Genomic DNA, 10,806 nt, shown 5'->3' on the forward strand with positions numbered 1-10,806 from the left:
TGTGAAAAAATAGATTATATGTTTTGTCTTGATATTTTACATTGATCTGTGTAAATTTATTTGTGACTAACATATTGCTGTGTGACTTCATGTTTGCATGCAGTATTGTCAGACAGAATGGGAAGCATTGGAGAATGGTGAATTATCAAATTTGCGTGCTGCGTATAATCATCAGTTGCAAGAACAGATTGAGCTAGCTAGACAGGATATTGTCAACGGTCTGCTAGAACAATTTGAGGTAGATCTAAGTAATCTGAGATTCTGCTTATTAAGAATTCAATATAAATACAAATGAAATAACAATAGTGATGTAGTAATAATATTTACAGGATGACAAAAATTTCTGATTTTATTGGCCGTTTTTGTTCTTATAAAGATTTTGGTCAAATATTTTCTTTTTGTTTTTATTTAATTTCATTTTTTAGTCTTAAAAGCTTATTGCAAGCTATTAGGGAATATTTATTAAAACGTTATTATGTTTGCATAGACTTTATTATCGGTGGAAGAAGACAAGGAAGATGATTGGCCACCAGAATTATTGGAATTGCGAGATAAATTTACTCGTAATGCCAAACATGAAATTCAGGAATTGAAGAAAACACATAGCATGGAATTGTCACGACTGAAAAATGAGCACGATTCCGTCATAGCGAGAATGCTGGAACGTCAAAAAGAAATTAATCTTCTTAAGACGCAGAATGCTGATAAAATACAAGAAACTATTTATGTCGGATCTTCAGAAAACAGCATTACAGAAGAAAGGTGATTAATGGTTTTTACTAAATTATCTATAAGTAAGATTTATACTACAATTCTAGACAAAATCACAAAACTCGTAAGAACTTATCAGTAAATCTGCAATCTACTTCTATGCGGACCATATATCATATAATAACTCGTAAATATCTATGATTTTTTTTGTAAGCTACGATTTTACGACTCGTATATTTGCTTAGAATTTCAGCATTAATTATCTAAAATATTTAATGTAGGTAACTTTTTAAATAAATATCTTATTTCTTAATAATATATTAATATTTGATTTTTTATCAGGGATAACTTACGGAAAACATGTGCAACTCTTCAAAATTTAATTGGAGAATTAATCAAATACTTTGTCGTTTGTGAAGAGGAAGTTAACAATACTCTTATTAGCGAGGTTCTGAAAAAACAATTACCAGACTCTGTCTTTACTGGTGAAGAAAACTTGAGCAAAGATAATAACATTCCTGTATCCGAAGCACGATGCAAGGATATATCCAATCAATCGATTAAAAGAGTCCATTTCGCTCCACAGTTCAGCAAAATAACTTCTATTGTTAACAGCGATAACAAGACACTACAAGGTTTGATCGACGAAGATATAGATGAGAAATTAAAAAAAGAGTTGAAGACTTGTTTGCGTCGTTTAAAATCTGACAGTACAGAAATTCTTAATTTTTCACTACTATGTGACAAAGACAAAATCGCATCACTGCCAAAGGAAACCGACTTGACAAATAAAATTAACGAAGAGCTATCTTTGAAATTAGACCACGCTGAAGACTTGATAATGGGTTATCAAGAAGAAACAGAACAGCTAAAAGTACATATCTTAGAATTACAACGAAAATTGATTAGCGCAGAAAGCAAAAAGGAAGTCATTACAGAAGGATATGGTGAAAGTGATCTTTCTCGAGGCGATATTGTAACACAAGATTTTTCACAGCTGCAAGAAAAAGGTAAGCTTTTTGCTAGTTCTACATAATATTTACATTATACAGTATAGTTTTCAATATATACCATATTTTTATACGATTCACAGCTAGACATGTATTATCGAACGGCGGCGGTGACTCGTCTTATTTATTGCAATTAATAGAAGAACTGTGCCGGCAGAACGATAAATTGATGGATGACGCTAGAAAGGAGAAAGAAGACTTGCAACAACAGGTAAAATTGTTTATTAATTTTGCTAGAAAAATGCACTGTTGCATGATTTCTGATTACTCGATATTGGTATGCCAACACAATAATGAATATTGAGATATATTGTATGTTGAAAAAACGGTTTGTCTGGGTAGTTTATCAGATCTATATATTTCTGTATCTCTATGAGCTTCACGTTCATATTATTTTTTTATATCGTACATGTTCTCTATCGACAATGCAGCGACAGGATTAACACCAATATTTTTATTTATGTAACACATGAATGTTTCTTATATGATGTATTTGTGAAGAAGTTTGTTATTTTTTTACATTATTTTAATGTTTTTTTTTATATTTTAAATGCAAGTAGCACCACAGGATTATAAGAAGTCATGCTTTATTACGCACTATTATTATATATTATTATTACATGCAGAGTGTCTTAAGAAAGCTGAATAGTTTAATTATTTGGTCCAGGAATCTATAGATGTTATGTTGTCTTATGGCGTTGTAGATCTTTAAACCTCTACATCCTTAGAATTTAAAATCTTTAAACTTTTGTTTTTTTACATTATCCTCTCTTGCATTCTGTGATCCTCAGAAACTTAAGGAACCCTTAATATATAAATGGATTTTTTAATCTTAATATAATTTACTTTAAAACTAATTTCTTTTTTATGTATCTGATATTCATTTTTCTTCTTACACCCTGTATAAAATAATGTCCAATCTTTCATAATAATTTTTAAAATCAGGTATACAAAATTAGTAGTTAGAAGTAGAAAATCAGTAAAGTAGTAAAATATTGTGCATACATGGCACATGTGGCAATGAAAACATGTTAATATAGATATTGTTTAATAATAATAAATAATATAAAAACAGTCGAAACTAATAAATAAATGTGAGAAAGATATTGTCCAAATCAAAAGTGCAGAGCTTTGCGATGCAGGTTTTAAGAGATTGATTGGCGTTCTGTTATCTTGCCAGCAGGTGCCTTTAGAACCTACTCCTACCCCATACATTCACAGGGTTTGCTGCAAAAAGGTAAATTATAGAATTACTAATATTATCGTAAACGCTGTACGTAAGTTACCTCCAAATCGGCTGTAATAAATTAATATAGATGGCATTTTCTCTCTCCATGACCTGATTAAGAAGTGCAAGTGAGCTTTCATAGAAATATCGTCTCTTTGATTTCTAATGCGTCAAGAATGTTAATTACGTGTGCATTTATCATAATGTTGCTGTGAATGGTATATGTAATTATTATTAATTATCATGTCCATTAATGATTTATTGCATGATGTTGCTCTAAAGATGTTTGAGATGTTGCAAAATCTAATAGTTGCTTTGCATGCTATGTTGCAAATATGTCTTATCAGAATATACAAAATGCATATATATCTTTTTTATTATATTTTTAAAGAATTTAATCTTCCGATTTTATAAATTTTCTTAGCTTTCTCTAATTAACTCAAAAAACCTTTAGCGGAAACACTAAATATGATATGATTGAAATTTATCATATTATTTATAAAATTCATGTATTGTTTTTCTAACAGAGACTGTACATGAACACATAATTTATCCTTGTAATGCAAAATGAATAGCTTAAACAATGTGATAAATTTAGAAAGAATCCTGATCCGTTTTGGCAGTTCGTTACTTTTGTTATATGCATAGTTAGTATGACGCAATAATTACTTCTAACTGAAGTTCCATTTGTTTAGATTGAAGCAGCGGATAAGCAGTTGCGAGCAACGCGTCGATTTCTGGATGAGCAAGCGAGTGAACGCGAGATGGAGCGAGACGAAGCCGCGAAGCAAATTCGCGTTCTGCAGGAACAACTGAAGGAGCGCGAACGCGAGAAGGAGAGAGATATGCGTATCAGTTCTGAGGTAAAACTTTCATTGGAAATTGTTTTATTTTTAATGTGAAGAATTCCTTGTTATACATGAACATGATGCTTTTTGTAATCACCCGCTAGTTAGCTTCAGGGTATATTGTTTCTTAATTAATCCTTAATTAGTGCCGCATTAATAATATCTAAAAATTTAGATCTATAAATTGAACCCAAAATTATAACACTTTGAAGATTGCTACATGGACTTTAAGAAATTCTATAATTCTCGTAATAATTTGATTATAAGCTAAATAAGGATTAATTATAATTCAAATTATTTAATTCACTTCTGCAGTTACTGCACTAACCAGGAAATTCCATCTGATATAATAACTGCCATTTTTAAACCTTAACTATAGATTTTGGTGGTTTATTTTTAATTTAACACTTAACATAGAATTAAAACTGCTGAAAATAGATATGTACTACTTGCCCGTAAAATCAAGTATAAAAATTTAGAAAACTTTATTTTGGGTTACAATATAATCTCAATTACATACAGTTTTTCAGTTATAACAGAATATTGGCAGTTTTATACTTTTATTATGTTTTATACTTTTTTCGTTATATATAAAACTTACAGTTTGTCGAACATGCACTTCGACCAGTAGCCTCTCAGTTTTCAATCGGTTTCCTTGAAAAAACAGCAAGATGTAATTTAAATTTAATTAAAATGAAAAGACAATATATATTTACTCTGAGAATTCTTGCCGGCAATTAGTGTCACGCATCACTACTAATTGTATTAACACAAATTTTTCTGCACTCTGGTTTGGGTTTTATGTTTGTCGCACAAAGCAGTCTGAGCTATCATCTGAAACTTCAGACGCCACTGAGCTTCAAACGATTGACGTCAATGCAACAGTGAGTGATATTGTATTTAATTTGTTCTTTCTTGTAGTTCTCTCGATTTACATACAGTGGATAAGAAAAGTACCCATAAGTCGTTTTAAAAATCAGAATATTTGACAAATTATTTGGCAACTGCATAATCGGCAAAAAATAAACATACATCTGCGTTCAGACTACTTACATTGACAGAATTATACAGATATTTAAAAACGAATTCGAGGCTTTAGCGGCGTATGGTACTCGTTAAGACTAAAATATATATAATGAAGTATAGAATATACCTGTTGCGAACTTGCTAAGGCTCTGAAACGTGGGGATTTTATTTAATAACTCATTCATATTTTAATTTATATTTTAATTCATATTTTAATTTTGCTGAGTAAGTGCTAAGTATTTGTTTAGTTATGTAGTCTTCTTTTTTTGCCCACTGTATATGTTGCCGCATAATTATCATAAACAGATATTTACTGTCTCTGCGCTTCACGTGTTGGGTTACGCTTGATTGGAGTTGTAGGTGATGTGTCCTGAAAAGACAATGCGTTGATAACTTGCACATCTATATATGTGATTTATGATTTAGGTGGAGGCTCTCGAATCTCAGATGAGAGAGATGTCGTCATTGATGTCAGACACGGAAGCCAAGAAATCGGAAAAAGAAAGTGAATTGAAGGCTGCAATAGACAAAATATGGGTCTTACGAGAAATCATTACCGATTTGGAACAGCAACTACAAGTTAAGATTGAAAGAGAAGAATCCTTGCAAGTGCAAATCGGTCAGCTGGAAACCGTAATAACAGCGCAAACAAAGAACCAACAAGAGCTAGTTCAGGAGTTGGATGCTATCAAATCTGGCAGCGAAAGCAGGCAACTGAATGAACAAATCAGTCATTTAGAGGTAAAAATACTTGGATAGATATATGTGTGTGAGCGGAAAGATATTTGTGGAATGATTACAAAATGGTTTCTTTGTGTTTTAGGAGGAATTACACAAACATAAATTAAGCTCAGAACATTTTAACGTTAATTCGTCCGTCCTGAAGCAGATAAAAGCGGAACTTCACGAGATGCAAAATCAATTAGACAAGAGAATTCGAGAATTAGAATCGGCGCACATGTGCGGTTCAAATTTAAGTCTAAGCCAACCAAGCGAAGACGTTTCTATCAGGGAACAAATTGATGCAGCTAGATGTTTAACTCCAGACGACCCGACTTCACCACCGATGTTACCTTTAGATCAAGTGCTCAAATTAAAAGATAAGATGTTGAAACATGCGCGAGCAGAGGATGTGGCCTTCAAGAGAATCAAAGATCTGGAAATGCAATTGACAACGATAAAAAATCAAAATGAGGTTCGTTCTCTTCATGTAATATTTAAAACTAGAGGAGAGGAAAGATAAAAAGAAAGAGAAATAGATAGAAGAAAACGGATCATGATAGAAGAAGATGGAACATTTAAAAATAGACTTTATAAATATATTCTAAAAAGATTTGTATAAAACTAACAATTATAAAAAGTTGTAAAGAAAACAGTCGTTATATATTTACGATTATATTTTCGACTTTTTTATCTTCGTCTCGTTGATCTTATTTAATTTATCGTAGGAATTAATAGCGGAACAGGAAATCTTGCATCAGACAGCATCCGAACAATTGTTCCAAATCGAAAAGATGCGCGGTCGCTTGGAGCAACACAAACAAAGTGCTCCATTTGTCCAAAAACAAGCAACGTCACGTTTAGAATTACAGTTACATGAAGCCACCACGAAGTATCACTCTTTGGAGCAGATTATTACCGATAGAGAATTAGAGGTAAATTTTATCTCACTTGTAATTTAATGAGCAATAACTTAATAATCAACCCTTTACCATTCCATTATTAGCTTAATTTAATTGTCAATTTATTAATTTACTATTTCCAGGCGAAAGAGTTGAGAATTCAGCTCGACAGGGCTAATCAGTTATTGGCAGAAAAAGAAATAGAGATGGAAAACTTTGTGCAATCGGAACATGGTGCGCTGCAGAAACTAAAAGATCAACTGAAACTCGTTCAGGAGGAGAAGAAGATGTTGCAGGTACGCACATTTTCTTTCTTCAAAATAATTGTGTACACAAAATATCAGATTAAAGTACTGATCGACCGATTACAGATACAGCTTGGTACGCAGCAAGAACATGTCCAATTGCCGTCACTGATAGATACCGTATTAGCTGACAAAAACGAGGAAATAGATCATCTGAAGGAACAATTGTCTAAAAAAGACAAACAATTAGAGGCATATTCGTCACTCGCATTGAACGATGTACAGTTGAGGGACTTGACGAAACAAGTGGAACCTAAGAACAGTGCGCGTACATTGAGCGATATCATCTCGATTCATTCAGAATGCGAAGAATTCTCTGAAGCTATTCGGGAACCAAACATAACTCATGTATCACACAATATGTCCAGTTTCAAAGGGCCCACGTTATCGAAGAACACGTTAAAGTAAAGTATCAAAAAATTTAATATAATTTAAAATAATACGCACACAATTAATTTTAGTTCATTTATTTTATCTTATTCGTCGAAATTGAAATTGAATTTTCGTTGGAATCTCTAATCAAATAGATTAGATTTTCATAAATAATAGTGCAATGTACGCTCGAAAAATAAAAATAATTAAAATATATTACTATGTTACAGTCCTAACAGCGCAAACAGTTTGAATGCTTTGGAAACACCTTTACTCGATAAAATGGACACTCAAGTTCCACCATTGGATTTGGATCTTCATAGTCCACATACACAAAGTCCCAGCAACTTTCTTCGCAATTCAGAGCTAGAATTGCACCACATCGAAGATGAATCAAAATTATCGTCCCCCAAAAACAATGACAACAGCGAAGGTATACTATTTATTGTGTGTATATGAGTTTATAAATTATCAGATAATCGTGGTGGGTTTAACATATTTTTTTTCAACAGTTTGAGAGATTTTAATTTTGTAAATGAAAGATAATTTATACAATATGTACGATGTATTGTTGAAGTATCAAGTAGCGATAAATAACTATTGTTTCAGATTCTCATCAAGCCGAATTACTCGATGAAAAGTTGAGAGAGATCGAAAACTTGTCGAGTCAATTGCAAGCTATGCAACGGCTGTTAGAAGAAAAGTCCGATCGTTTAGTCCAGTATGAAGCAGACTTGACTAACTTGAACAAACAACATGAAAATTTACACGACGAGTACAAGGAATTGGTCGAGAATTTGGTGCGAGATAAGAATTTCTATAAAGGTCAATACGAGCTAACCCAAGCATCAGAGAATAAGATCAAGAAAGATTTAGAAGAAGTGGAGAATATTTTGAAGCTGAAAGTAGAGGAGTTCGAAGATCATAAGGATAGAATGCAAGTTAACGAGAGAATTCTCACGGAATTGAACGCAGAAAATATACAGTTGAAGAAAGAAATAGAAATTAGGGAGAAGGATCAGTCGAAGAAGAACAACTTATTACTACAAGAGAAGACGCAGGAACTGCAAAGGTTCAAAGAACTCCTTCTGGAGAAGGATATAACTTTGGAGACTCTTCAGACGCGCAATATCGAAATTGAAAACGAGAATAAGCAACTGTATGACTTCAAGACGAAGGTTCATGTGTACGAGCAAGAAATAGCAAAATTCGAGGATGAAGTTCTACGATTGACGGATGGTCTGTACAATAGGGACCAAGTGATTCGCAAGCTGGAAGAGATGGCAAGACGAACGAGCGATAGTCACTCGAGTGCGTCGTCGTCATTATCTCACAGTAACAAAGACCAAGAGATTCATCACTTGCAGGAGTTCTTAAAAGAGAAGGACAAGGTGATCAGGCAGATGAGCGACGATAGCAAAAGCCTGCACCGAGCGTTGGAGACGATTCAGACTAAGATGAAGGAATCGGGTAATGTCGTAGAGCTAAGAAAGAAGCTAAAGGACGAACGCAGATTGAACGCAGAGCTGAAGGATGTGGTGCAGCGACTGCAGAAAGAATTGGAGGACCTGAGGGATGCGTTTGTGCAACGTTCGCAGGACGACAGTGATATCGAAGATATGGTCCAGCGAGAATTGAATCTCTCTGCGCGATTGGACAAGCAACTTATGCAGGTTATCAAAGACGATGTTGAAGAAGCGGGAGGACCATCGGAAGAACATAAGTCGAATCAAATATATAAGGACAACGAAGCACTGAGGAGATTGAAGGACGAATTAGAAGTCGAACGAGACATAATGAAACATCAAATTGTTGAGTATGAGGATCGTATTCTAGAATTGAAGGCAAATCTAGCGGAGGAGACGAAGAAAGTGGCCAAGCTGAACAAAGACTTGACAATAGAGAAGAATACGGTGCAGTTTCTGAGGATGCAAATCGATGAGCACCGCCGAGTGACGGAAGCGGGACGTGTTCAGGACACTGAATTGATCGAGTTTCTGCAAACCAAACTGAAAGCCTCTCTAGAAAATGAGGAGAAACTTTGCAATGATTTAACGTTGATGAATCAGCAGCATATTAATCTGGATTCACAATTGACATCTATGAGGAAGTTGATAGAAGTGGGAAATGTCAACAAAACTTCGCCGAAATTCGCCGCGACTGTCCAAAATGAACTACAAAGGTACACGTCAACTTTTATTTTATTTCATTTTTTATCACTACTTACGTTATGTTTATATTTGTTGACAATCTTTTGTTCATGTTACTTTGGTTTTTGTCTTAACTTTTTTTTGTTTTATACTCAAGTGCAAGCGCAGAAGAGAAGAGTCGCGACAATAATATGGAGCTGCGAGAAAATATAAAGAGATTGGAAATTGAGATGAGTCGATACGAGAAGCGGCTAGAGATCGCGACGGAAGAGCGGGAAAGATTGATCAGCAGCTTGGCGTTGGCTAACGGAATCAAAGAAATCCTGGAGGCGGACCTGCGAAGAACTACAGAGGAATTAAAGACTCGAGAAAAACAATGCGACTATATGCAGAAGCAGATACAGATGTTGACCGAGGTCGAAAATAAAAAACAGGAACAACGTGGCGTCGAGATAAGCGAGATCAAAGGACTTCGCAGAGAAGTCAATATCGCTCGAGAGACTATGGTAGATTTGGAGACTGATATCAAGCTCGCTAAGCAGGAGCTGAGGGAAACATCGGAGCGGGAGCTGAAGCTCGCGCATATAGTGGAGTCCTTGAAGGAGCGAGAAGCAGAGCTCAATACTAAACTAGCGCTCTCAAAGGAGAGGGAGAGAAAACTGATGGAATTGATCGAAGATCAGCAGACAAAATTGAGTCTCAACAAAGAGGAGGATATCAGAGATCTGAGGAGCAAGCTGTCGGACGCGAAGGACATTCCCGCGAGCTTTGCGCGGCAAATTAAAGAGCTGAGAGAGAAAGCTGAGAAGTACGCTACCGAGAGGAATAATTTCCAAGATAAACTCGATAAAATGAGAGAAGACAAGGAATCGTTGATGCAGCGTACAAAAATGCTTGAAGGACAGATAAAGAAATTGAAGAATCAGCCGGCTTTGAATCAGCAATCGGTTTCTATCGAAAGGGTATAGAGCATTCTTTTGTGATTGTAATACAGAGTAGATAGCAACAATATGAATATTAATAAATATTAATTTTCCTTTCAGTTGCAAAATTTCTACGGTAAGTATCTACGAGTGGAGAGCAGGCGAAAGGCATTGGCCTTTCAGAAGAAGTACTTGCTGTGTATAATTGGTAGTTACCAGTATTGTGCAGAGAACACGTTATACGTTCTCGCACAATTGACTCAAGATCAACGCTCGTACACGCGACTGCCGCACGGAAAGGTGCGCCTTAAGATCATTATATTAGTGGTAATTAGTACACTTAGGATGAAGTGGCTGATCCAACGGCGGCGAACAGGGAAACGCGTGGGTGCTAACGCTCTCATGGGTTGTATCGACCAATTAATCGATTTACCGCCTACCATAAAGTCGGTGTCTAATCATTCTCCACCCGTCAGGGAAAGAACGACGGCGAAGTAAGTAAAATGTTTACTAAATGAAGTAAATTTTCATGCAAACACTATAATATATGAATGTTAATAATGTTTCTTGTGTGTATATATATATATATATATATATATATATATATATAT

The 10,806-nt window shown here is 34.7% G+C and overlaps 1 protein-coding gene across 8 annotated transcripts in view; it reads left to right on the forward strand.

Annotated features, from left to right (window-relative positions):
• Window positions 1-10,806, forward strand: part of LOC116845320 (centrosomal protein of 290 kDa-like) — a 17,533-nt gene that overhangs the window by 4,986 nt on the left and 1,741 nt on the right. The window contains exons 8-23 of one of the 8 annotated variants that reach the window (XM_032817854.1): window positions 104-238; window positions 488-762; window positions 1,054-1,721; window positions 1,805-1,932; window positions 2,902-2,958; window positions 3,645-3,812; window positions 4,616-4,681; window positions 5,250-5,564; window positions 5,647-6,018; window positions 6,272-6,478; window positions 6,589-6,741; window positions 6,817-7,154; window positions 7,353-7,555; window positions 7,732-9,304; window positions 9,430-10,234; window positions 10,316-10,689. In XM_032817854.1, coding sequence (XP_032673745.1) covers window positions 104-238; window positions 488-762; window positions 1,054-1,721; window positions 1,805-1,932; window positions 2,902-2,958; window positions 3,645-3,812; window positions 4,616-4,681; window positions 5,250-5,564; window positions 5,647-6,018; window positions 6,272-6,478; window positions 6,589-6,741; window positions 6,817-7,154; window positions 7,353-7,555; window positions 7,732-9,304; window positions 9,430-10,234; window positions 10,316-10,689 — 5,837 coding nt within the window. Of the gene's footprint in view, window positions 1-103; window positions 239-487; window positions 763-1,053; window positions 1,722-1,804; window positions 1,933-2,901; window positions 2,959-3,644; window positions 3,813-4,615; window positions 4,682-5,249; window positions 5,565-5,646; window positions 6,019-6,271; window positions 6,479-6,588; window positions 6,742-6,816; window positions 7,155-7,352; window positions 7,556-7,731; window positions 9,305-9,429; window positions 10,235-10,315; window positions 10,694-10,806 lie in introns of those variants that run through there. The other 7 variants (XM_032817855.1, XM_032817856.1, XM_032817858.1 and 4 more) reach the window with 7 other exon arrangements.

Source organism: Odontomachus brunneus, unplaced genomic scaffold, assembly GCF_010583005.1.
Source record: "Odontomachus brunneus isolate Ranch 3 - 2012 unplaced genomic scaffold, Obru_v1 Obru_scaffold_051, whole genome shotgun sequence".
In the NCBI taxonomy this organism is placed as follows: Eukaryota; Metazoa; Arthropoda; class Insecta; order Hymenoptera; family Formicidae; genus Odontomachus; species Odontomachus brunneus.